At 62.7% G+C, this 26,981-nt stretch overlaps 1 protein-coding gene and 1 pseudogene across 1 annotated transcript in view; both read right to left on the minus strand.

The window, feature by feature from the left end:
- The window catches only part of LOC125435500 (urokinase plasminogen activator surface receptor-like), a 66,311-nt gene extending 48,262 nt beyond the window's left edge, over positions 1 to 18,049 (minus strand). Inside the window, exons 1-3 of the mRNA XM_048501696.1 lie at positions 18,001 to 18,049; positions 15,203 to 15,325; positions 10,540 to 10,674 (exon numbers count right to left, since the gene is read on the minus strand). Of these exons, the coding sequence (XP_048357653.1) occupies positions 10,540 to 10,674; positions 15,203 to 15,325; positions 18,001 to 18,049 (307 nt within the window). The remainder of the gene's footprint in view (positions 1 to 10,539; positions 10,675 to 15,202; positions 15,326 to 18,000) is intronic.
- Positions 18,050 to 25,891: 7,842 nt separating this feature from the next.
- LOC125434662 overlaps positions 25,892 to 26,981 on the minus strand; it is a 12,937-nt pseudogene continuing 11,847 nt past the window's right edge.

Here is a 26,981-nt window from a genome sequence, read left to right on the forward strand (position 1 = left end):
GTGGGGGGGGGGGGGGGTGGGGGGGGGGGGGGGTGGGGGGGGGGGGGGGTGGGGGGGGGGGGGGGTGGGGGGGGGGGGGGGTGGGGGGGGGGGGGGGTGGGGGGGGGGGGGGGTGGGGGGGGGGGGGGGTGGGGGGGGGGGGGGGTGGGGGGGGGGGGGGGTGGGGGGGGGGGGGGGTGGGGGGGGGGGGGGGTGGGGGGGGGGGGGGGTGGGGGGGGGGGGGGGTGGGGGGGGGGGGGGGTGGGGGGGGGGGGGGGTGGGGGGGGGGGGGGGTGGGGGGGGGGGGGGGTGGGGGGGGGGGGGGGTGGGGGGGGGGGGGGGTGGGGGGGGGGGGGGGTGGGGGGGGGGGGGGGTGGGGGGGGGGGGGGGTGGGGGGGGGGGGGGGTGGGGGGGGGGGGGGGTGGGGGGGGGGGGGGGTGGGGGGGGGGGGGGGTGGGGGGGGGGGGGGGTGGGGGGGGGGGGGGGTGGGGGGGGGGGGGGGTGGGGGGGGGGGGGGGTGGGGGGGGGGGGGGGTGGGGGGGGGGGGGGGTGGGGGGGGGGGGGGGTGGGGGGGGGGGGGGGTGGGGGGGGGGGGGGGTGGGGGGGGGGGGGGGTGGGGGGGGGGGGGGGTGGGGGGGGGGGGGGGTGGGGGGGGGGGGGGGTGGGGGGGGGGGGGGGTGGGGGGGGGGGGGGGTGGGGGGGGGGGGGGGTGGGGGGGGGGGGGGGTGGGGGGGGGGGGGGGTGGGGGGGGGGGGGGGTGGGGGGGGGGGGGGGTGGGGGGGGGGGGGGGTGGGGGGGGGGGGGGGTGGGGGGGGGGGGGGGTGGGGGGGGGGGGGGGTGGGGGGGGGGGGGGGTGGGGGGGGGGGGGGGTGGGGGGGGGGGGGGGTGGGGGGGGGGGGGGGTGGGGGGGGGGGGGGGTGGGGGGGGGGGGGGGTGGGGGGGGGGGGGGGTGGGGGGGGGGGGGGGTGGGGGGGGGGGGGGGTGGGGGGGGGGGGGGGTGGGGGGGGGGGGGGGTGGGGGGGGGGGGGGGTGGGGGGGGGGGGGGGTGGGGGGGGGGGGGGGTGGGGGGGGGGGGGGGTGGGGGGGGGGGGGGGTGGGGGGGGGGGGGGGTGGGGGGGGGGGGGGGTGGGGGGGGGGGGGGGTGGGGGGGGGGGGGGGTGGGGGGGGGGGGGGGTGGGGGGGGGGGGGGGTGGGGGGGGGGGGGGGTGGGGGGGGGGGGGGGTGGGGGGGGGGGGGGGTGGGGGGGGGGGGGGGTGGGGGGGGGGGGGGGTGGGGGGGGGGGGGGGTGGGGGGGGGGGGGGGTGGGGGGGGGGGGGGGTGGGGGGGGGGGGGGGTGGGGGGGGGGGGGGGTGGGGGGGGGGGGGGGTGGGGGGGGGGGGGGGTGGGGGGGGGGGGGGGTGGGGGGGGGGGGGGGTGGGGGGGGGGGGGGGTGGGGGGGGGGGGGGGTGGGGGGGGGGGGGGGTGGGGGGGGGGGGGGGTGGGGGGGGGGGGGGGTGGGGGGGGGGGGGGGTGGGGGGGGGGGGGGGTGGGGGGGGGGGGGGGTGGGGGGGGGGGGGGGTGGGGGGGGGGGGGGGTGGGGGGGGGGGGGGGTGGGGGGGGGGGGGGGTGGGGGGGGGGGGGGGTGGGGGGGGGGGGGGGTGGGGGGGGGGGGGGGTGGGGGGGGGGGGGGGTGGGGGGGGGGGGGGGTGGGGGGGGGGGGGGGTGGGGGGGGGGGGGGGTGGGGGGGGGGGGGGGTGGGGGGGGGGGGGGGTGGGGGGGGGGGGGGGTGGGGGGGGGGGGGGGTGGGGGGGGGGGGGGGTGGGGGGGGGGGGGGGTGGGGGGGGGGGGGGGTGGGGGGGGGGGGGGGTGGGGGGGGGGGGGGGTGGGGGGGGGGGGGGGTGGGGGGGGGGGGGGGTGGGGGGGGGGGGGGGTGGGGGGGGGGGGGGGTGGGGGGGGGGGGGGGTGGGGGGGGGGGGGGGTGGGGGGGGGGGGGGGTGGGGGGGGGGGGGGGTGGGGGGGGGGGGGGGTGGGGGGGGGGGGGGGTGGGGGGGGGGGGGGGTGGGGGGGGGGGGGGGTGGGGGGGGGGGGGGGTGGGGGGGGGGGGGGGTGGGGGGGGGGGGGGGTGGGGGGGGGGGGGGGTGGGGGGGGGGGGGGGTGGGGGGGGGGGGGGGTGGGGGGGGGGGGGGGTGGGGGGGGGGGGGGGTGGGGGGGGGGGGGGGTGGGGGGGGGGGGGGGTGGGGGGGGGGGGGGGTGGGGGGGGGGGGGGGTGGGGGGGGGGGGGGGTGGGGGGGGGGGGGGGTGGGGGGGGGGGGGGGTGGGGGGGGGGGGGGGTGGGGGGGGGGGGGGGTGGGGGGGGGGGGGGGTGGGGGGGGGGGGGGGTGGGGGGGGGGGGGGGTGGGGGGGGGGGGGGGTGGGGGGGGGGGGGGGTGGGGGGGGGGGGGGGTGGGGGGGGGGGGGGGTGGGGGGGGGGGGGGGTGGGGGGGGGGGGGGGTGGGGGGGGGGGGGGGTGGGGGGGGGGGGGGGTGGGGGGGGGGGGGGGTGGGGGGGGGGGGGGGTGGGGGGGGGGGGGGGTGGGGGGGGGGGGGGGTGGGGGGGGGGGGGGGTGGGGGGGGGGGGGGGTGGGGGGGGGGGGGGGTGGGGGGGGGGGGGGGTGGGGGGGGGGGGGGGTGGGGGGGGGGGGGGGTGGGGGGGGGGGGGGGTGGGGGGGGGGGGGGGTGGGGGGGGGGGGGGGTGGGGGGGGGGGGGGGTGGGGGGGGGGGGGGGTGGGGGGGGGGGGGGGTGGGGGGGGGGGGGGGTGGGGGGGGGGGGGGGTGGGGGGGGGGGGGGGTGGGGGGGGGGGGGGGTGGGGGGGGGGGGGGGTGGGGGGGGGGGGGGGTGGGGGGGGGGGGGGGTGGGGGGGGGGGGGGGTGGGGGGGGGGGGGGGTGGGGGGGGGGGGGGGTGGGGGGGGGGGGGGGTGGGGGGGGGGGGGGGTGGGGGGGGGGGGGGGTGGGGGGGGGGGGGGGTGGGGGGGGGGGGGGGTGGGGGGGGGGGGGGGTGGGGGGGGGGGGGGGTGGGGGGGGGGGGGGGTGGGGGGGGGGGGGGGTGGGGGGGGGGGGGGGTGGGGGGGGGGGGGGGTGGGGGGGGGGGGGGGTGGGGGGGGGGGGGGGTGGGGGGGGGGGGGGGTGGGGGGGGGGGGGGGTGGGGGGGGGGGGGGGTGGGGGGGGGGGGGGGTGGGGGGGGGGGGGGGTGGGGGGGGGGGGGGGTGGGGGGGGGGGGGGGTGGGGGGGGGGGGGGGTGGGGGGGGGGGGGGGTGGGGGGGGGGGGGGGTGGGGGGGGGGGGGGGTGGGGGGGGGGGGGGGTGGGGGGGGGGGGGGGTGGGGGGGGGGGGGGGTGGGGGGGGGGGGGGGTGGGGGGGGGGGGGGGTGGGGGGGGGGGGGGGTGGGGGGGGGGGGGGGTGGGGGGGGGGGGGGGTGGGGGGGGGGGGGGGTGGGGGGGGGGGGGGGTGGGGGGGGGGGGGGGTGGGGGGGGGGGGGGGTGGGGGGGGGGGGGGGTGGGGGGGGGGGGGGGTGGGGGGGGGGGGGGGTGGGGGGGGGGGGGGGTGGGGGGGGGGGGGGGTGGGGGGGGGGGGGGGTGGGGGGGGGGGGGGGTGGGGGGGGGGGGGGGTGGGGGGGGGGGGGGGTGGGGGGGGGGGGGGGTGGGGGGGGGGGGGGGTGGGGGGGGGGGGGGGTGGGGGGGGGGGGGGGTGGGGGGGGGGGGGGGTGGGGGGGGGGGGGGGTGGGGGGGGGGGGGGGTGGGGGGGGGGGGGGGTGGGGGGGGGGGGGGGTGGGGGGGGGGGGGGGTGGGGGGGGGGGGGGGTGGGGGGGGGGGGGGGTGGGGGGGGGGGGGGGTGGGGGGGGGGGGGGGTGGGGGGGGGGGGGGGTGGGGGGGGGGGGGGGTGGGGGGGGGGGGGGGTGGGGGGGGGGGGGGGTGGGGGGGGGGGGGGGTGGGGGGGGGGGGGGGTGGGGGGGGGGGGGGGTGGGGGGGGGGGGGGGTGGGGGGGGGGGGGGGTGGGGGGGGGGGGGGGTGGGGGGGGGGGGGGGTGGGGGGGGGGGGGGGTGGGGGGGGGGGGGGGTGGGGGGGGGGGGGGGTGGGGGGGGGGGGGGGTGGGGGGGGGGGGGGGTGGGGGGGGGGGGGGGTGGGGGGGGGGGGGGGTGGGGGGGGGGGGGGGTGGGGGGGGGGGGGGGTGGGGGGGGGGGGGGGTGGGGGGGGGGGGGGGTGGGGGGGGGGGGGGGTGGGGGGGGGGGGGGGTGGGGGGGGGGGGGGGTGGGGGGGGGGGGGGGTGGGGGGGGGGGGGGGTGGGGGGGGGGGGGGGTGGGGGGGGGGGGGGGTGGGGGGGGGGGGGGGTGGGGGGGGGGGGGGGTGGGGGGGGGGGGGGGTGGGGGGGGGGGGGGGTGGGGGGGGGGGGGGGTGGGGGGGGGGGGGGGTGGGGGGGGGGGGGGGTGGGGGGGGGGGGGGGTGGGGGGGGGGGGGGGTGGGGGGGGGGGGGGGTGGGGGGGGGGGGGGGTGGGGGGGGGGGGGGGTGGGGGGGGGGGGGGGTGGGGGGGGGGGGGGGTGGGGGGGGGGGGGGGTGGGGGGGGGGGGGGGTGGGGGGGGGGGGGGGTGGGGGGGGGGGGGGGTGGGGGGGGGGGGGGGTGGGGGGGGGGGGGGGTGGGGGGGGGGGGGGGTGGGGGGGGGGGGGGGTGGGGGGGGGGGGGGGTGGGGGGGGGGGGGGGTGGGGGGGGGGGGGGGTGGGGGGGGGGGGGGGTGGGGGGGGGGGGGGGTGGGGGGGGGGGGGGGTGGGGGGGGGGGGGGGTGGGGGGGGGGGGGGGTGGGGGGGGGGGGGGGTGGGGGGGGGGGGGGGTGGGGGGGGGGGGGGGTGGGGGGGGGGGGGGGTGGGGGGGGGGGGGGGTGGGGGGGGGGGGGGGTGGGGGGGGGGGGGGGTGGGGGGGGGGGGGGGTGGGGGGGGGGGGGGGTGGGGGGGGGGGGGGGTGGGGGGGGGGGGGGGTGGGGGGGGGGGGGGGTGGGGGGGGGGGGGGGTGGGGGGGGGGGGGGGTGGGGGGGGGGGGGGGTGGGGGGGGGGGGGGGTGGGGGGGGGGGGGGGTGGGGGGGGGGGGGGGTGGGGGGGGGGGGGGGTGGGGGGGGGGGGGGGTGGGGGGGGGGGGGGGTGGGGGGGGGGGGGGGTGGGGGGGGGGGGGGGTGGGGGGGGGGGGGGGTGGGGGGGGGGGGGGGTGGGGGGGGGGGGGGGTGGGGGGGGGGGGGGGTGGGGGGGGGGGGGGGTGGGGGGGGGGGGGGGTGGGGGGGGGGGGGGGTGGGGGGGGGGGGGGGTGGGGGGGGGGGGGGGTGGGGGGGGGGGGGGGTGGGGGGGGGGGGGGGTGGGGGGGGGGGGGGGTGGGGGGGGGGGGGGGTGGGGGGGGGGGGGGGTGGGGGGGGGGGGGGGTGGGGGGGGGGGGGGGTGGGGGGGGGGGGGGGTGGGGGGGGGGGGGGGTGGGGGGGGGGGGGGGTGGGGGGGGGGGGGGGTGGGGGGGGGGGGGGGTGGGGGGGGGGGGGGGTGGGGGGGGGGGGGGGTGGGGGGGGGGGGGGGTGGGGGGGGGGGGGGGTGGGGGGGGGGGGGGGTGGGGGGGGGGGGGGGTGGGGGGGGGGGGGGGTGGGGGGGGGGGGGGGTGGGGGGGGGGGGGGGTGGGGGGGGGGGGGGGTGGGGGGGGGGGGGGGTGGGGGGGGGGGGGGGTGGGGGGGGGGGGGGGTGGGGGGGGGGGGGGGTGGGGGGGGGGGGGGGTGGGGGGGGGGGGGGGTGGGGGGGGGGGGGGGTGGGGGGGGGGGGGGGTGGGGGGGGGGGGGGGTGGGGGGGGGGGGGGGTGGGGGGGGGGGGGGGTGGGGGGGGGGGGGGGTGGGGGGGGGGGGGGGTGGGGGGGGGGGGGGGTGGGGGGGGGGGGGGGTGGGGGGGGGGGGGGGTGGGGGGGGGGGGGGGTGGGGGGGGGGGGGGGTGGGGGGGGGGGGGGGTGGGGGGGGGGGGGGGTGGGGGGGGGGGGGGGTGGGGGGGGGGGGGGGTGGGGGGGGGGGGGGGTGGGGGGGGGGGGGGGTGGGGGGGGGGGGGGGTGGGGGGGGGGGGGGGTGGGGGGGGGGGGGGGTGGGGGGGGGGGGGGGTGGGGGGGGGGGGGGGTGGGGGGGGGGGGGGGTGGGGGGGGGGGGGGGTGGGGGGGGGGGGGGGTGGGGGGGGGGGGGGGTGGGGGGGGGGGGGGGTGGGGGGGGGGGGGGGTGGGGGGGGGGGGGGGTGGGGGGGGGGGGGGGTGGGGGGGGGGGGGGGTGGGGGGGGGGGGGGGTGGGGGGGGGGGGGGGTGGGGGGGGGGGGGGGTGGGGGGGGGGGGGGGTGGGGGGGGGGGGGGGTGGGGGGGGGGGGGGGTGGGGGGGGGGGGGGGTGGGGGGGGGGGGGGGTGGGGGGGGGGGGGGGTGGGGGGGGGGGGGGGTGGGGGGGGGGGGGGGTGGGGGGGGGGGGGGGTGGGGGGGGGGGGGGGTGGGGGGGGGGGGGGGTGGGGGGGGGGGGGGGTGGGGGGGGGGGGGGGTGGGGGGGGGGGGGGGTGGGGGGGGGGGGGGGTGGGGGGGGGGGGGGGTGGGGGGGGGGGGGGGTGGGGGGGGGGGGGGGTGGGGGGGGGGGGGGGTGGGGGGGGGGGGGGGTGGGGGGGGGGGGGGGTGGGGGGGGGGGGGGGTGGGGGGGGGGGGGGGTGGGGGGGGGGGGGGGTGGGGGGGGGGGGGGGTGGGGGGGGGGGGGGGTGGGGGGGGGGGGGGGTGGGGGGGGGGGGGGGTGGGGGGGGGGGGGGGTGGGGGGGGGGGGGGGTGGGGGGGGGGGGGGGTGGGGGGGGGGGGGGGTGGGGGGGGGGGGGGGTGGGGGGGGGGGGGGGTGGGGGGGGGGGGGGGTGGGGGGGGGGGGGGGTGGGGGGGGGGGGGGGTGGGGGGGGGGGGGGGTGGGGGGGGGGGGGGGTGGGGGGGGGGGGGGGTGGGGGGGGGGGGGGGTGGGGGGGGGGGGGGGTGGGGGGGGGGGGGGGTGGGGGGGGGGGGGGGTGGGGGGGGGGGGGGGTGGGGGGGGGGGGGGGTGGGGGGGGGGGGGGGTGGGGGGGGGGGGGGGTGGGGGGGGGGGGGGGTGGGGGGGGGGGGGGGTGGGGGGGGGGGGGGGTGGGGGGGGGGGGGGGTGGGGGGGGGGGGGGGTGGGGGGGGGGGGGGGTGGGGGGGGGGGGGGGTGGGGGGGGGGGGGGGTGGGGGGGGGGGGGGGTGGGGGGGGGGGGGGGTGGGGGGGGGGGGGGGTGGGGGGGGGGGGGGGTGGGGGGGGGGGGGGGTGGGGGGGGGGGGGGGTGGGGGGGGGGGGGGGTGGGGGGGGGGGGGGGTGGGGGGGGGGGGGGGTGGGGGGGGGGGGGGGTGGGGGGGGGGGGGGGTGGGGGGGGGGGGGGGTGGGGGGGGGGGGGGGTGGGGGGGGGGGGGGGTGGGGGGGGGGGGGGGTGGGGGGGGGGGGGGGTGGGGGGGGGGGGGGGTGGGGGGGGGGGGGGGTGGGGGGGGGGGGGGGTGGGGGGGGGGGGGGGTGGGGGGGGGGGGGGGTGGGGGGGGGGGGGGGTGGGGGGGGGGGGGGGTGGGGGGGGGGGGGGGTGGGGGGGGGGGGGGGTGGGGGGGGGGGGGGGTGGGGGGGGGGGGGGGTGGGGGGGGGGGGGGGTGGGGGGGGGGGGGGGTGGGGGGGGGGGGGGGTGGGGGGGGGGGGGGGTGGGGGGGGGGGGGGGTGGGGGGGGGGGGGGGTGGGGGGGGGGGGGGGTGGGGGGGGGGGGGGGTGGGGGGGGGGGGGGGTGGGGGGGGGGGGGGGTGGGGGGGGGGGGGGGTGGGGGGGGGGGGGGGTGGGGGGGGGGGGGGGTGGGGGGGGGGGGGGGTGGGGGGGGGGGGGGGTGGGGGGGGGGGGGGGTGGGGGGGGGGGGGGGTGGGGGGGGGGGGGGGTGGGGGGGGGGGGGGGTGGGGGGGGGGGGGGGTGGGGGGGGGGGGGGGTGGGGGGGGGGGGGGGTGGGGGGGGGGGGGGGTGGGGGGGGGGGGGGGTGGGGGGGGGGGGGGGTGGGGGGGGGGGGGGGTGGGGGGGGGGGGGGGTGGGGGGGGGGGGGGGTGGGGGGGGGGGGGGGTGGGGGGGGGGGGGGGTGGGGGGGGGGGGGGGTGGGGGGGGGGGGGGGTGGGGGGGGGGGGGGGTGGGGGGGGGGGGGGGTGGGGGGGGGGGGGGGTGGGGGGGGGGGGGGGTGGGGGGGGGGGGGGGTGGGGGGGGGGGGGGGTGGGGGGGGGGGGGGGTGGGGGGGGGGGGGGGTGGGGGGGGGGGGGGGTGGGGGGGGGGGGGGGTGGGGGGGGGGGGGGGTGGGGGGGGGGGGGGGTGGGGGGGGGGGGGGGTGGGGGGGGGGGGGGGTGGGGGGGGGGGGGGGTGGGGGGGGGGGGGGGTGGGGGGGGGGGGGGGGGGGGGGGGGGGGGGGTGGGGGGGGGGGGGGGTGGGGGGGGGGGGGGGTGGGGGAGGGGGTGTGTGGGGGCGGGGGGGGGCGGGGGGGGGGGGGGGTGGGGGGGGAGAGGGGTGGGGGGGGGGGGGGGGGGGGGGGGGGGGGGGTGGAGCGGGGGGGGGGGGCAGGGGGGGGCAGGGGGGGGGGAGGGGGGGGGGGTGGGGGGGGGGGGTGTAACCGTGGGGGGGGGGGGGGGAGGGGGGGGGGGGGGGTGAGACAGACAGACAGACAGACAGACAGACAGACAGACAGACAGACAGACAGACAGACAGACAGACAGACAGACAGACAGACAGACAGACAGACAGACAGACAGACAGACAGACAGATAGATAGATAGATAGATAGATAGATAGATAGATAGATAGATAGATAGATAGATAGATAGATAGATAGATAGATTCTGAAATGTGTCCCTGTGGGAGCATTGTGCTGGACTGTTAGGAGGTGTCAGAGTGGGCAGAAGATGACTAGGTTTCAGGGTGAAAGGAATGGGAGTGTCAAAGCTCTAGTCAGAGAGAGTCAAAGCTCTGTGTGAGCATGGGAGAATGTGTTAGGGCTTCTCAGTGAAAAGATCCAGCTTTGAAAGAATTAGTCAGTGCATTAGAGTGTATACAGAGAAAGTCAGAGCCTCAATAAACTGTTAGTTGAAATAAAGACAGTGGGTCTGAGGGAACTATGAGAGAAAGAGTGAAGCTGTCCGAAAGTGTCAGAGTTAATGTATGTTGAGTGAAGTCCTCAAAAGTATTTGTTGTTATATTATTTTGTAAATTTTTTGCTTGACACCTTAAATCAGGGGTCTTCAAACTATGGCCCTCCAGATGTTCATGGACTACAATTCCCATCAGCCCCTGCCAACATGGCCAAGTGGTAGGACTCATGGGAATTGTTGTCTATGAACATCTGGAGGGCCATAGTTTGAAGACCCCTGCCTTAAATGCTTGAGCGTTTAGTGGAGCGGAAGGGAGCCCTTGCTGTCTTGTTCCATGAAACCAAAGTGGTACGGAAAGAGAGCAGGCTCAACCTGGACAAGCGGTTGGCTAGGCCTTTTATGGACTTTACATAGCTGCTCTCATCTGACATGGCAGCTCTGGCTCTGGTCTTTCAAATGATTTAGACAGCTCGTGAGAACTTGGCCGTGACTCTGGAGCCAGTCAAAGAAAGTGCAGACTTGCTTCCAGAATTGCACACGCTGGAAGTCCAGAGACTGCAAGATGGTGTAGTGTCCTGTCTTGGGCCTTGTGGGGAAGGGGATTACCAGCAGCAAACTAGGCAGCTTTGCCAGCAATGCAGTAATATCACTTACAGCCTGCACCAGAAGTGACATCACCACATCACCGGCCATGCAGGGACACTTTGGTATTTTGACAAAAACTCTAGGGAGGAATTGGACCCTTCCTCCTGTCAGGTCCATGCCTGTGCTTAGATGTCTTGCTGTGTGGGGATTGCAAATGTGTCCTGTAAAGGCTTTCCGGTGTCTCTCTCCCCTCCCTGGCAATTCCCTGGCGCCAGCCCTCCTGCGAGAAGGTGCGAACGTTCCCAGGTTTCTTGAAGCTCTGTGGTGCAAATGTTATACTCTCTGTGAAACCCATTTGGTGGGAATCGAGTGTGGGGAGGGGGGGAAATTGAAGGATATAATCGCTGAATCTAAGCGGGAGAGCTTAGATTCAGCTTTCTCTGTTACTCTACGCGTGGTAGAAATAAACTGCTTTAGGATTTTCCTACGTTCTCTGTTATTTCCACGTGCGAGAGCCTGCCACCTCCACCCAAACTTCACCAAACTTGTGAGTTTTCCTGTGCTGCAAATTTGGTGCCTCTACCTTGAAAACAGCCCCCCAGATCTTTAAAAAAAAAATTCCCCATAGACTTGAAGTTGAAAATGTTCAGATTTCCAAAAAAAAAAAAGTCTGGGGGGAAAAACATTTACCAATATGGCTATGTGGCATTTTTCAGATTCAATAACCTTAAATTCAAAAAAATACCCAGAAAATGGATGCACATCCCTAGTCCACACCTGTTGCCTCTACGAGCGTCCCGTTGCTCGCACTTGTCTATGCTCTCACCTGCTGCATTGCCCTTACATACCAATATGGTTCACAGGTAAGCAGAGATCTGTGGAGCAACAATACATCCTTCGGAACAAGAAACCTTTATATCCTCCAGGATAACGACGGCAGTAGTTTGAACTACCGCAGCCCTGTTTCACTATGTCTGCGTTCACTACAAAGAGAAGACAGAGCAATTAGGGGAAGGGAGCATTTGATAATAGCAAAAAGGAGAGTACTAGTATTCCCTTCAGATATGCAACAGCATAAGTTTTGCACTGCCTGCTTGCTTTAGCCTTTGAGGGCTGGTGTTGACTAGCCAGAGCTCTCATTCCACCTGCTTCAGTGTGGGTCAGGAGGAAACAGCTTGGCCACTGGGAGGTAACGCAGGAGAAGGAACTCTGGAAACTGGGGGCATTTACATACTTGTAGTCTCCTTTGCACTGAACGTAGATTCTCTTTGGGTTGGATTCTAGGCTACGCCCACATTTTCCCCTCTTCAGAACTCGCTATGCTCTTAGATCAGAGAATCCCTGAGGTTCTGTTGAAGTGTGACTTTTTCTCTCCTTTCACAGGGAAAGCTGAGATCACTGTGTGCTAGGCTTTTCAAGTTTCTTTGTTCCTCCCCACCTTCCTCTGCTCACGAATTAGCAGTTTCCACCACCATTTGGGCCACCATTTCAGAATAATCAGAAGAGCTTTATTTTTTCTCTCCCCGTTTTTTCTTTTTTCTTCTTTCTTTCTTTCTTTCTTTCTTTCTTTCTTTCTTTCTTTCTTTCTTTCTTTCTGTTTGTTTTGTTTTGTTTTGTTTTAATGCCTAAGGTCTACCACTGGAGTGATAGACCACGAAACTGACATAAAACTGACATGGTCTACCAATGTAACACTAGACCAGTGTTTCCCAACCTTTTTGAGGTCAGGGTACCCTTGACCTCACTCTTCATATCTCACGGTACCCCTGCCGCCACTCTCCACCTTCCCCTCCCATTGCCCCTGCTTGCCACACCCCCCACCTTCCTCTCCCAGGGTGAAGGGAAGCACTGGAGGTGGTGGTGGCTGCTTGTGGCAGGCCCTGCCCCATGGGTCAGCTCCATGTCCTTGCTGGCGCCGGTGGGAGACACCACAAAAATGAGGGGGGGCGGTAGTGTTGCCGCGGTACCCCTGGGACATGCTCATGGCACCCTGGTTGAGAATGGCTGCACTAGACCAAAGATGGCAACAACAACAACAACAACAAACAACAACAGTGGCAGACAACCTCCTAAAATGGAGGTCGCACAGAAACAACAAGGAAACTGCAGGCAAACAAAATGGCAGCTCAGCTAGGAACATTACACAAGAGGAGAATCCTTGTCCAAACAAAAAACTGTGTGAGGTAAATAGCATATACGTAAATGGCCACAGGCCTGCAAGGAAGAGTGTCATGCCCAGTCTTATACCAGGCCTAACCATAATTTTCCTTTCAATTGGAGGTGGATATTGTTGTCTGTCTCTTTCCCCCCACCCTCCTCCCCCTGCCCCGGCCTTTGCAAGCTGTCCTGGAAATCCACATTTTATTGTTGCTGTTAGACACCTGGGGTTATTTCCTGTGTTGGCTGGGATAGAGTAGCACGTGATAAGGGGGCTCAGTCGCATCCCTTTCTAACTGAGAAGGAAGAGTTGGGTTTCTCTGGGAAGGGTTGTCTGGTCTGGAGTGGAGCAGCTAGTCATTGCTTTCTAAGGCTCATTCCACACATGCAGAATAATGCACTTTCAAACTGCTTTCAATGCTCTTTGAAGCTGTGCGGAATGGCAAGATCCACTTGCAAACAGTTGTAAAAGTGGTTTGAAAACGCATTATTTTGCATGTGCGGAAGGGGGGCTATATTTGAAGAGAGATTTTGGCTTTTCCAGTTTTGTCAATAAACATCTGATAGCCTATTTTCCCTGAGCTGCTGTTTCTGAATAAAGACTTTTACTAAAACAGCAGTGATTTCCCCAAACAGTTCAGGGGTCCCGACCAAGGGGTTCCATAATCATGCCTCTCCAAGAGAAATCGATGCTGCTTTAGAGACTCGAACTTCCTGCCTACCTCTTCACCTGCAGAGCGTATTTGCCTGGCTTTGATTTTTGCACTACAAATCCTGCAATGAACATATATTCCAAGCTACACAACATAAACGGCGCTGTTTCTTTTTATAGCAGCTAGTAATTTATTGACAGACTGGCATGCATGAGAATCCAAAGACCTGCCATACCCCAGCCAAGCTAAATTGACTTGGTTTTCACATAAGCTTAAAAGCATTGTGGGTATATTTTTTTTTTTTACAAAAAAAGTAAAATAGCTCCAACCCTGCCAGGAAAAAAAACCCCAGTGTGTTGACAGCTGCATCACATATGGATGAAGGGGGTCTGTATGAACAAGGAAGTTTTTTAAGTGAGGTCTGAATCGGGGTTTTCCACAGCAAAAAGGACAGAAATGACTCAAGAACAGTTTCTTGGAGCAGAAGTAGGGTTGCCAACTCTAGATTGGGAAATTCTTGGGGATGGAGCCTTGGGCCGAGTGGGGTTTAGAAGCAGAAGAAGAGTTTGGATTTATGCCTCGCCTTTCCCTCCTGTAAGGAGACTCAAGCAGTGGTGGGATCCAAAAATTTTAGTAACAGGTTCCCATGGTGGTGGGATTCAAACAGTGGCGTACCGCCAATGGGGCTGGGCGGGGCATGACAGGGGCGGGGCCAGGCATTCCGGGGGCGGGGCATTAATAATTTCTCTGTTACTGTAAAAAACTCTTACTGTAAAAAAAAAGTTCCTAATTTCCAGCTGTCCATAATTTAAACTCATTATAGCAAGTCCTATCGTCTACTGCCAACAGAAACAACTACTTCTCCTCTAATTGACTGCCTGTCAAATACTTTCAAATACTTAATTTTGTTTCTAGAAATCAAAAGAAGGATGCTTTCCTTAAACAAGGAACTTTACCATATTTCTAAAACATGTTTTTAAAACAGCCCAACCAGGAGAATTATTCCATTTTCTACCTTCGCTAACCAGCCACATAGGAAACAACAGGACTTTATGATTTTGGGACCTAATGGAATTTCTAACGGAAAAGCAGACCCAATTAGTAACCCCCTCTCGGCACACACAAATAATTAGTAACCCACTCTCGGGAACTGGTGAGAACCTGCTGGATCCCACCTCTGGACTCAAGGCATTGTCGAAGGCTTTCACGGTCGGATTCAACTGGTTGTGGTGGGTTTCCCTGTGATACACCTCTGAAGATGCCAGCCACAGATGCAGGCGAAACGTTAGGAACAAGATCTACCAGACCACGGCCACGCAGCCCGGAAAACCCACCACAACCAGACTCAAGGCAGTTTCCAAACTCCTTTTCCTTCCCCTCCCCACAACAGACATCTTGGGAGGCCAGTGGGGCTCAGAGAGTTCTGAGAGAACTGGGACTAGCCCAAGGTCATCCAGCAGGCTTCATGTAAAGGAGCAGGGACACAAATCCAGTTCACCAGATAAGAGTCCGCTGTTCAGGTGGAGGAGTGGGGAATCAAACCTGGTTCTCCAGATTAGAGTCCACCACACTTAACCACTACACTATGCTGGTTTAAGGAAGAGAAGGACCTTAGTGGAGTATAATCAGTGGTGGGATTCAGCCGGTTCGCACCACTTCAGCAGAACCGGTTGTTAAAATGGTGCTTGTAAACAACCAGTTGTTAACTTATTTGAATCCCACCACCGGAACCGGTTGTTAAATTATTTGAATCCCACCACTGGGTATAATGCCATAAAGCAGTGGCGTAGGAGCAGCAGTGGCGTGGGAGGTTAAGAGCTTGTGTATCTAAACTGGAGGAACCGGGTTTGATTCCCAGCTCTGCCGCCTGAGCTGTGGAGGCTTATTTGGGGAATTCAGATTAGCCTGTACACTCCCACACACGCCAGCTGGGTGACCTTGGGCTAGTCACAGCTTCTCGGTGCTCTCTCAGCCCTACCTACCTCACAAGGTGTTTGTTGTGAGGGGGGAAGGGCAAGGAGATTTTAAGCCCCTTTGAGTCTCCTACAAGGAGAGAAAGGGGGGATATAAATCCAAACTCTTCTTCTTCTTCTTCTAAATCTGTTGTGATTCCAGGAGACCAAACTTTAGGGTTCGGCAATCCTAAAACTCTCTTGCCCAGGGCTGTGTTCCCAAAGCCAGGAATCTCATGGTCGCCTCAAACAGTTATCTCAGATCATCAGGCTATCTGCCTGTCACCCCTTTCTCCCCAGGATTTGAACACTGGACATCTTGTACCAGAATGTTGGAAAGGGGACCACGATTAGAAACTACCCGGTTTCCCCGAAAATATGTCATCCCCTGAAAATAAGACGTAGTTGAGGTTTTGCTGAAGTGCTAAATATAAAGCATCCCCCGAAAGTAAGACGTAGCAAAGTTTTTGTTTGGAAGCATGACCGTCGAACAGAACACCAGAGCATGCAGCTGTGGAGCGGAAAAATAAGACATCCCCTGAAAATAAGACAATTGGCCATGCGGGCAGGGGCTGATGGGAATTGTAGTCCATAACATCTGGAGTGCCAAAGATTCGCCACCACTGACATAGAGCATCTTTGGGAGCAAAAATTAATATAAGACACTGTCTTATTTTCGGGGAAACATGGTACATGGCCACTCCTGACATTGCCAAGGCCCGCCCACCCGACTAAATGACAATACTTACATCCAATGAACCACTTGATCTCAAGGAAACACGAATCTTGAGTGGTCTTGCAGACTTCCAACTCATTATCCGAGGAGCAGCGTCCTTGCCTGTTCAGGCATTTGTGACATTTCAAGCAGCTGGCTGGAGAAAAAGACCCTGTCAATCATCAGCTTTCTGCTCTGAGGGAACCTGTATTGCAGGGGAGTAGGGAACTGGGCATTGACAGCGAAGCCTTGGACAGTGACTGGCTGAGCTAACAGGGCGGGCAGAATAGTCCCTCGCTGTCATTGTCTGAAAGGCTCAGGTGCCAGAGCAATGCTAGGAGATAGAAAAGCCTAGGAAAAGAAGGGGCAGAGTATATGCCCCATCATGGGGCCTTTAGTGGCACCCACCAAGTGCTGCTAGAAAGTGGGTGCTGCTTTTGCCTAGCAAGGGCTTCTGGAGGGCCCTTGGAGATATGATTGGCAAAGCACATTTTTAAAAAACATTGCTTCGTCGCTGTGCTATGGACATATAGTTTATGATGTTTTAAGCCATTGTATTTAATCATACAAGTTATATGAGAGTAAGTCACTGGGCACCAAGCACTTCAGAAGCTTACTTTAGTTGGAAGAAATGAAACTCATGGGGCAGCCTGACACTGAGTTATTCAGGTGGTTTGGGAAAACAGGGCCCCACCAAGGAGATAAGGAATTAGCAGAAGCTCACAAATACAGATAAAGGTAAAATAGAAACCAATAGTTGTTATAGAAACCTTTTACGCAAGGTGTTTTTGACTTAAGTTTCACCAGATATGGGAATGGGCAAGGTGTGGTAAAAGGTGGAATGAGATGACCAGGTCTGTACGTCTTCTTGACTCAAACCAATGGTCAGAAGACAAGGAGGGATGTTTGTAAGAGGGTATAAATTATGTTACGCAAGCAACAGCCCCTTGAACCTCCTCCCTGTTGCTAACAGAGGAGAGTTCCCTCTTCTGCGCAGAATTGAATGAAAACAATAAATCTCTGAACACTGAAGAAGCTTTTGGATGGTTATTTTTGTAACCGGTCAGAGCTTTTGCTCTGTGGACAGGGCCTTGCCCTGTGCCTATCAGCTGCCACCATGCACAAGGTTCTTCACAGTGTGGCTGAAGTAAGCAGTAGCAGCCATTTTGTGCCCTTTGGCAACCATTTTGTAGAAGCCATTTCATGACTGCACCTGCCCCTCTATGGCAGAACTCCAAAGGTTCCCAGAGGTTCGAAAAGGATGGGGGACTCCCGGCCTAGGGAAATTTTGTGGCTCATGGATAGTTGGTCACATATGGTCTGAACGATGGGTGCCAGATGGATAGTCCCTGGTTAAAAAAAAAACAAACCTTCCCCAAAATCCATCCTTCCCACTCCCATGGATTTAGAAGGGTGTAATTCTGCTTAGAAAGGCATTGCAATTCAACTAAGCTCCTCTCCACCTTAGTGCAACTAAGTTCACCATTCTATATCCCATCTCCAAAGGCCCTAGGACAGTGATGGCGAACCTTTTCGAGACCGAGTGCCCAAATTTCAACCCAAAACCCACTTATTTATCGCAAAGTGCCAACACGGCAATTTAACCTGAATACTGAGGTTTTAGTTTAGAAAAAACGGTTGGCTCTGAAGCACGCGTTACTTGGGAATAAGCTTGGTGGTAGTCGGTGCCTTTGCTTTGAAGCAACCGTGCAACGCTTCCAACGCGTGAATCACGACCCCAAAAGGTTTTAGAAGCAAGCCCCATTGCCAGCAACTGAGCTTACTCCCTGGTTACCTACACGGCGTGCCCAGCGGCCCAGGCCAGCCTAGATGTCTGTGGGGGGGGGGGGTGATTCCCCCCCCCAACATGACGAACTCTGTGCACATGTGCCCACAGAGAGGGCTCTGAGTGCCACCTCTGGCACCCGTGCCATAGGTTCGCCACCACTGCCCTAGGATGACGAATCCTCAGCCAACATATCCCAAAAGTCTCAGGTTAGGACTGCTCATTTAGCTGTGTTTTGAGTTCCATTAAAATGCACGGGACAGTTCGAGAAGAAGGGTTTGGACTGACACCCCGCCTTTCTCTCTTGTAAGGAATCTCAAAGCAGCTTACAAACTCCTTTCCTTTCCTCTCCCCACAACAGACACCTTGTGAAGCAGGTGAGGTTGAGAGCTCCGAAGAACTATGACTAGCAGAAGGTCAACCAATAGGCTGCATTTGTAGGAGCAGGGAAACATATCCAGTTCACCAGATAAGAGTCTGCCGCTCATGTGAAGATGTGGGGAATCAAACCCAGTTCTCCGGATTAGAGTCCATTACTCTTAACCACTACACCATGCTGGCTACCAGACTTCTTCCAGACTTAAATCAGTTCCAGACTTAAATCAGATCGAGTGTACATAAATTTAACTGGGGGCCGATCAAATCGTTTATGGCCAACAAATGGTTTATGGTGCAAACTTCCGTAGACAGCAAACTTGTCTGAATAAATATACAAGCCTCAGAGAAATACAAAGGACTTTACAGGAAATGTTCTATTTTTTAAATTTGTTTTTGACATACAATTTAAATCAAACATAATGCTCACTGGGAAGCTAGCATGCATCTGTATCATTCTGTTTAACAACATCTTAAATTCCGATCATAGTTTTTCAGTCTTAAACTAGCATGCATCTGTATCATTCTATTTAACAACATCTTAAATTCCGATCATAGTTTTTCAGTCTTAAGAGATTATTATACCATCTCAACATGGGAGATGTTCTAAAGGGAGCATGCACTGCGTCTGCTGACACTCACACTCAGTCACAAGAATATTCACAACTTACCCACAACAATCCAGAATTGCAGGAGCGCAAGGGACACCCCAATCTTCATAATAGCTTTGATACGCAACTGGAAACAGATCAGACTTAGCCGGCTTCAAGGAAGGACCTCTCAAGGAACTGATTTCCAACACGTATATATCAGTTCTGATCCTTTTAGGACAGGAAACATGTGAAGGAAGTCAAACTTTGGGTAATACTTTGGTTTTTGGATGCTTCAGATAGCCAACTAGCCTTCTAATTCTCTCCCCCTAATAAACCTGGAAGCTGTCAAGTTCCCATTTTCTACTGAGCCAATCGTCACAAGTAATTAATGTTCAGTCAGTTTTTATTTAAATTAATCTGCAATGCATAAAAAGTGCGGAACAGAGTCAGTTTCCCTGGCAGGACTCACCTGTTGGGATTGACTCTGCAGAAAGACAAAAGCGACTCTTCTTGGCTAAGTGTGAGCCAGTCTGGTATAGTGGTTACAAGCAAGTGGATTCTAATCTGGAGAACCGGGTTCGATTCCCCACTCCTCCTGGGTGACGTTGGGCTAGTCACAGTTCTTCGGAACTCTCTCAGCCCCACCTACCTCACCAGCAGGTGTCTGTTGAGGGGAGAGGAAGGGAAAGGAGCTTGTAAGCCGCCTTGAGTCTCCTTACAGGAGGGAAAGGTGGGGTATAAATCCAAACTTCTTCTTCTAAGTTCCCCAGGAAAAAATCCTGGAGCTGTCAGCTTAACCCCCTAGCCAAATTCAAGGCAAGCGTTTTGCCGCAATTGTTAGAAGCTAAATCTTGTTTCCTTTTCTCTCCAGAAGACCTTTGGTGAGGTAACGGCTCTTCCGTTCACTGGTTCTTTCTCAACTTCTGTATTTCTATATGTATTTGTAGAGCTCCGGGTTTGGTGCAATTCTTCCTTTGGGCTTCCTTTTCACCTGCTTCAAATACAATAAACCTCCCACCCTTCCCCACCCTCCTCGAATGAGCCGCATTTATGGGTTCCAACCCAGACCGACTTGGTGTTAAGAGGTCAGGCTGTCAGGGACACTAAAATAATTTCCAAAGCTGTTGGGGTTATTGTGCAATCCAAAGCTTATTGTGCAATCACAGGAAAATCTCAGGGGGTTACCTCTCCCAAGCACGTTTATAATCCTCCAGAAAACCATGACCGACCAGAACTTTCATTTTCCCGAGAAATTGATTTCTTAATGTGTTTTCTCTGCAGTTCACATGCGTTGATCCAGACCAGGTAGGTTTAGTTTTGCTGTCTTTGTAGTGCAGTGGTTCTCAACCTTCCCAATGCCGCGACCCTTTAATACAGTCCCTCATGTTGTGGTGACCCCCAACCCTAACATTTATCCATTTTACAGATGGAGAACACTGATGCAGAGTCTTAGGCGACCCCTGTGAAAGGGTCGTTCGACCCCCAAAGGGTTGTTCGACCCACAGGTTTAGAACCACTGTTGTAGTGCCTCCCACCTTGATGATGATGATGATGATGAAGAAGGAGGAGGAGGAGGAGGAGGAGGAGGAGGAGGCGGAGGAGGAGGAGGAGGAGGAGGCGGAGTTTGGATTTATATCCCCCCTTTCTCTCCTGCAGGAGACTCAAAGGGGCTGACAATCTCCTTGCCCTTCCCCCCTCACAACAAACACCCTGTGAGGTAGGTGGGGCTGAGAGAGCTCCGAGAAGCTGTGGCTAGCCCAAGGTCACCCAGCTGGCGTGTGTGGGAGTGCACAGGCTAATCTGAATTCCCCAGATAAGCCTCCACAGCTCAGGCGGCAGAGCTGGGAATCAAACCCGGTTCCTCCAGATTAGATACACGAGCTCTTAACCTCCTACGCCACTACTGCTCCTTTAATATAGTTCCTCATGTTGTGGTGACCCCCAACCCTAACATTTATCCATTTTCCAGATGGAGAACACTGACGCAGAGAGTCTTAGGCGACCCCTGTGAAAGGGCCGTTCGACCCCCAAAGGGGTCCCAACCCACAGGTTTAGAACCACTGTTGTAGAGCCTCCCACCTTGCCTACCTGATTTTCACCAATTTTCACTAATCTGTCTCCACTCTGGCTCGTTTACTTTCACTGTGACACATTCATGCTAAGGGCTGGAACCTCAAGTCAGCAACGCCTGGTGGTGAATCTTGGGGGAAATCGTCTAAAACTGCTTCCTTTTTATAGCTGCATACTGCCATGAACTAGCCAGGAATAGTCTGTGCCACACCCAACGCCCCTCGTTTCAAGCGGTATGAACGTCTAAACAATTGGGGGGGGGGGGAGGGTGCCACAGTCAGATAATTGGCATTATGGTGCCCTTTCTGGAATTCCTATCCTGACTTGCTAGCATTTTTCCCGGAGCTGCCAGCCAATCCCGTGATTCTTGGCTTCTCCTTTCCCCATTCCTTCAGCCCTGTCGCCAGGTAGAGACCCTCCCAAACCAATTACCAAATCTGAACCCAATGTGTTAGTCCCAGACCCCTCGTGACTAGGAACCATGAACCCCAGAGCTCCACTCCAGAGCTTTTCACAGCCCAAGATGCAGAAAGCCCAAGATGCAAAAAGACCCCGTCTTACATCAGACCAGTGAATTTTGACTATGGTGAGACAATCAAATTCCCATGGGAAAGCCGCCATGCCCTAATCAGGAGCTAATTCTCTGGTTCACTAAGAGCTCTCACACCCAAGCCAAAATGAAGGGCTGGTGTCTGGCAGACAAGAGAGGCAGGGCTCTGGCTCAGCTGGAAAGCACCTGTTTAGCATGCGGAAGTTCTTGGTACAAACTCTGCCGTCACCTGTTAAAGATCAGGAAGGGAAATGAAGAAGAGGAAGAGGAAGAAGAGGAAGAAGAGGAAGGAGAAGGAGAAGGAGAAGAAGAAGAGGAAGAGGAAGAGGAAGAGGAGGAGGAGGAGGAGGAGGAGGAGTTTGGTTTTATATCCCCCCTTTCTCTCCTGTAGGAGACTCAAAGGGGCTTACAATCTCCTTGCCCTTCCCCCCTCACATCAAACACCCTGTGAGGTAGGTGGGGTTGAGAGAGCTCCGAGAAGCTGTGACTAGCCCAAGGTCACCCAGCTGGTGTGTGTGGGAGTGTACAGGCTAATCTGAATTCCCCAGATAAGCCTCCACAGCTCAGGCAGCAGAGCGGAGAATCCAACCCGGTTCTTCCAGATTAGATACACGAGCTCTTAACCTCCTACGCCACTGCTGCTCCTGGAGCTCGGAGCTCGGTCCAAGACTGGAGAGTTGTTGCTGGTCTGAGTAGACAAAGCTAGCTCTCACGGACCCCTGGCCTGATTCAGCTGCGTGTTGTGTTTGTGTTTCCAAGATGGCAGCCCCATGCTCAACTTGTGGATATCCTTGACATACAGAAAATTTGCTGGCATGCAGATCTCAGGTAATGAGATCCTGTAATGAGACTCGAGCTGGCTTATAAGCTCCTTTCCCTTCATCTCCCCACAATAGACACTTTTTGAGGTAGGTGGGGCTGAGAGCATTCCGAAGAACTGTGACTAGCCCAAGGTCACCCAGCAGGAATGTAGGAGTGCAGAAACACATCTGGTTCACCAGATAAGCCTCTGCCACTCAGATGGAGGAGTGGGGAATCAAACCCTGTCCTCCAGATTAAAATCCACCTGCTCTTAACCACTACACCATGCAGACTCTCCTACACCACACTGCAACAGTGGCCAGCACCTACAGTTAACAATGTCACATAGGAAACGATGAAAGAGATCTACCTGAGATCCTGGAGACACCTGGGGTATCCTTCCCCCGGCAAACATGCCCAGAAACTTAACCAAATCCTTAGTCAGCAGGATAACTTCATTGATGTCGCCACTGTTATTTCCTCTGTATGTAAGACGGTGTGTCCTCTTCCAGACAGGCAGAGTATTGCCTACGCTGTTCTATGTTGCTTCACTCGCCCTCTTTGGCCTCCACACCTTCTTTCCTCCTACCCCCACCCCTTTTCTTCCCTGCCCTGTAGTTGAGGAGAGACTGCACCCATCTTTATGAATTCAACAAACAAGTCTCTTCTTTAGCAAAGGCAGCATCATACCACAGGTGGGAATGACAGTGGGAGTGGGTGGGGGGGGGGTTCATCCTTAGAAATGAGGGGTCGGGTCATTTCCGTGACCTGCATTTTTGCAGGCGCCCAAATTCCCTTTGTTTCACCTGCCGCCAAACGCCAGGTTGTAACATCGGCAACTCCGCACAGACTCAATGCCATGTTTTCCTGTCAAATAAATGTTAGATGCTGCCCTCTGGTGGCAGCCTTAAAGCATTGCGGCCAGCAGCACGCTGTCAGGAGTTAAGAAGAAGAAGAAGAAGAAGAAGAAGAAGAAGAAGAAGAAGAAGAAGAAGAAGAAGAAGAAGAAGAAAGAAGAAGAAGAAGAAGAAGAAGAAGAAGAAGAAGAAGAAGAAGAAGAAGAAGAAGAAGAAGAAGAGTTTGAATTTATATCCCCCCTTTCTCTCCTGCAGGAGACTCAAAGGGGCTTACAATCTCCTTGCCCTTTCCCCCTCACAACAAACACCCTGTGAGGTAGGTGGGGCTGAGAGAGCTCCGAGAAGCTGTGACTAGCCCAAGGTCACCCAGCTGGCGTGTGTGGGAGTGTACAGGCTAATCTGAATCCCCCAGACAAGCCTCCGCAGCTCAGGCGGCAGAGCTGGGAATCAAACCCGGTTCCTCCAGATTAGATATACGAGCTCTTAACCTCCTACGCCACTGCTTACCAACAGCTGTGTTGGTCTGCTGCAGAATAACAGGTTTCAAGTTCAGTAGGACCTTAGAGACCAACAGAGCACTCTGAGCTTTGACTCTTGAAAGTTGACAAAGGTAATCCCCTGTGCAGGTATCAGGAGGATTGGGATTGTATCTAGTTGACTGAGATGCATTCCTAGCTCAATGTAATTGCTACAGAGATATATGTAACCAGCCTGCTAGATGTTATCACTGTCATCATGGGACATTCTTTCCTTGAACTTGGCTTTATGGCTTCACACGCCAAGTAGATAGCTAGGCTTTCCCCCTGACACTTTGGTCTCATGGGGTGCAGGATAGTTTCTGCTGCCTTGTGGGGGCAGGATGCCAGGTGGCTCTCTGTTTCTGTCTATCACTGACCTTGGGGTATCTTAGCTCTAAACTAACTCTTTCTCACATTTTTTTGGGAAAATGGAAGGGGGGACTAACATTGGAATAAAACAAGCAGCAAAAGCCAGGTTCCCCAGAACTGACATTGTCCAGCTGGGTGCTTCGATGCCAATCAATAAACACTACTTCTTCAGATCCTCTTCAGATCTTCAGATCCTCTTCAGATCTTCAGATCCTCTTCAGATCCTCTGAAGATGCCAGCCACAGATGCAGGCGAAACGTCAGGAGAGAATGCTGCTAGAACACGGTCACACAGCCCGGAAACCACACAGCACCCAATAAACACTACTGATCAACAATACAGAGTCCGTTTATTGCTTCAAGGTTCGAGACCTAACAGCAAGTACCGGGTCATTACTGACCCATGGGGTGACATCGCATAACAACATTTACTAAGCAGACTGCTTATAGGGCGGCTTGCCATTGCTTTCCCAAGTCATCTACAATCTACCTCCAGCAAGTTGGGTACTCGTTTTACCGACTTCAGAAGGATGGAAGGTTGAGTCAACCTTGAGTCAACCTGAAACCGACTTCCCTCGGGATTGAACTCAGGTCATGAGCAGAGCTTTGACTGCAGTACTGCAGCTTACTACTCGGCACCGTGGGGTTTATACCCTCCCCCCCCCCCAAAAAAAACACTTGCTAGTCTCTAAGGCAGCGGTGGCGAACCTGTGGCACAGGTGCCAGAGGTGGCACTCAGAGCCCTTTCTGTGGGCACGCGTGCAGAGTTCGTCATGTGGAGGGGCGTAAAATCACACACACACACACCCCACACACACATCTAGGCTGGCCTAGGCACGATCCTTTACCTGGGAGTAAGCTCGGTTGCTGGCAATGAGTAAACCCTCCTAGGGTTGTGAGTCACCTGTTCAAAGAGTTGCATGGTTGCTTCACCAAGCTTACTCCAGAGTAATGCGCGCCCCGGAGCCAACCGTTTTTTCTAAACTAAAACCTCAGTATTCAGGTTAAATTGCCGTGTTGGCACTTTGCGATAAATAAGTGGGTTTTGGGTTGCAATCTGGGCCCTCGGTCTCAAAAAGGTTCGCCATCACTGCTCTAAGGTGATACTGAATTCATATTTAACAAGAAGTGAAGACCACTGTCTTCTTCCATAGTTCAGGATTCAGCAGACCCTCTTAGAGGAGAAGTCACGTAGGGCTTTTTCGTTCAGCCAAATACTAACTGGCGGTGGGCGGGGGGCGGATTTTTAAAAATCACATTCTCTTCTTCTTAATAAATTTGCTGGTTTTTCAAAAACCTTTATTGAGAGATTGAGACAAAATCCAGGAAAGATGACACATATACTTCAAACAAAAATCCAGCCAAGGGATCTATTACATTCTTTGACACCAACAATCCCCTTCTTTGTACCTTTGTGCTTAAGCCAGGTTAAAGCAGAGGTTTCGAACCGACAGGTTATGGGTCCAAACAAGCCTAGAATCACCAGTAATGAGAGCCAGCGAACAACAGTTGAAATATGAGGGGAAAGGACCGAAGGTCCACGGAGTCCAGCATCATCTCATCCGCACGTTCTCAAGCAGAGAGAGGTCTTCCTCAGCCCTGCTGACTGAGATGCTCAGAACAGAACTATAGGGGCACGCATATGGAACTGCGCTGGCTGGCCCACTGACCCAATGCCCACCAAGCCAGCTTGTTATCCAGATAAACGAGGGAGATGGTGGAGTGTTAAGCATTCTCCAAATCCTGGAGGCTGCTGTAGTCTCCACAAAGGGAAAAGACAGGAAGGATTCTACAGCTAGCTCCCTTTCCCCCACTACCCAAAATAATGTCAGGCAGAGCACAGCAGAAGGGAGAGAATGGAAAAAGATGAAGGATGGCCAGGAGAGAGAGGCAAGGGGCATCATGGGGAGACTTGGATCCTGCCCTGCTGTCAACCCGAGGATCACATGTCTTTGCTTTAAGGCAGGGATGTCCAACTCTGGCACTTCAGTTGTTCTTGGTCATGCCAGCAGGGGCTGATGGGAACTGTAGTCCATGAACATCTGAAGCGCCAGAGTTGGAAACCCCTGCTTTAAGCTATGACACATTTTAATAAATAAATTGAATAAAACACACACAGCCTCCCTGCAGTGCCTAGAATGTTGTCCGTGTTCTGAGAAACCACAGAGTCCAGAACCCCTTTTGGACTCAAGCAGATGGCTTGCAGAGGGCATGAGAATAGCCAAATATCCAGCAGCCCAAAGCGAGCAAGAATCTTCTGCAGACAGGGGGACTTTGGTCAGCGTTCTACTCCCCAACCCCCATCTTCTACACATTACTGGGAATTATGGGACCTTGAGGCTCATTTACTGGAAAGATAATTGCGCGCAGAAAGCTGCCGCCCCCACTTTTCTGGAAGATTATGTAAGTCCTTCAATTAACAAACTATAGCCATGTCAGGGTATGGACTCTTTGTGGATTCCTGAAGCAGTAACAGGGAGATGAAACTAAGCTGCGGGGACAGCTGCAAAGAGTCCTAAGGAGGATCTTCATTCTCTAGCTGCAGAGGTGGAGCTACCAGGGGACAGGGGGGTGCGCGTTGCACTGGACACGCGCCTGGGGTGTGGAAAATCACCACCACCCGCTGCGACATGCCCCCCACACACACACATTTACCTTGTGTGGACCTCTTGACCAAGCGGCCTGTTCCCTTCAGGCTGAAAACGGCCTGGTGGGAACTACACTTCCCAAGAGACCTTGCGAGCCCCAAGGTCTCATGGGAAGTTCCACCAGGTTCCTGATGAAAACCTGAAGGAACCTGCACTGTTTCACTCTCACGGAAGAGAAGTGTGTGTGGGGCGGGACCATACTTGTGAGGGTTAGGCAGAGAAACACAGAGTGTGCATCAGGCGCAGTATGGCCCAGCTACTGTCTAGCTGTCTCAGACTTCACTGTCAAAGGCTTTCATGAGGACCCTCTGGGAGTCACTGGCTAGCTCTTCCAAGCACTGGCTCAACATGGAGTAGGTTGAGTGGAAGGAAATGCCCCCAGCAGCCAGGGCTCCATAAACTGGGATACGGTGCAGAAGGAAATCAGCCACCATCAAGCCCGCACCAGTCGCCTTCCCTAACAACCCTACGACCACGTCCCTGTTGATGGTGCGGCCGAGAGTGCTGTGTATTTCAGCCCGCAGAACCTCCAGTGGTTTCCCCGAGCGCTCTGCTAGCCGCGTCAGGGACGCCGCGTCCAGGCCAAAGTCCTGGCGATAAGTTGAGAGCTTCCTCAACAAGATGGAGACGTCACAGGTGAAGGCCAAGCCCGGCAAAGGAACAGCGGCCACCAAAGACGAGACTAAGGCGACTTTCCAGACCTCCTGGTGAAGGAACTGTCTCTTCTTCTCTATGATCGCCAAGGAGACGTTGGGCAGAGACAACAGGAAAGCGTGGCGTTTGTGGCTGGGCAGCTCCTGCTCCAACGTTTCCTCAAAGTTTTGGAAGTCAAACTTGTTGAGGTCAAAGCTGCTGAGCAGGAAAACCTTGGTGTCTCCGAGGCCCGCCTGAGCTAGCTTCGTCCGGCAGTCGTCCCTGATCTCCTCCAAAACCGCCTCCTCAGAGGGTGGGTTCTTCCTTCTCGCCATGGACTCCAGATCGTTGTCCACCTTGGTGCGCACAAAGTAGAACTTCTTGCCCGCTCCCACAATGGCTTGGGCCAGACGGATGTGGTTCTCCTTAAATCGCTCCGAGGCCAAGATGATGAAGAAATCATAGCGAGAGAACTCCACGGCTTCCAAGTAGTGATCCGCTTGGAAGTTGGGCGTGCCAATGCCTGGGAGGTCCCACAAGATGACATTGGGGTAACCGGGGTAGGAGTAGGGTGTGGATTGGGCCGTGGTCTCGGTCACACCCGTCGCAGCCGC

Source organism: Sphaerodactylus townsendi, linkage group LG06 (genome assembly GCF_021028975.2).
Source record: "Sphaerodactylus townsendi isolate TG3544 linkage group LG06, MPM_Stown_v2.3, whole genome shotgun sequence".
NCBI classification, from domain to species: domain Eukaryota; kingdom Metazoa; phylum Chordata; class Lepidosauria; order Squamata; family Sphaerodactylidae; genus Sphaerodactylus; species Sphaerodactylus townsendi.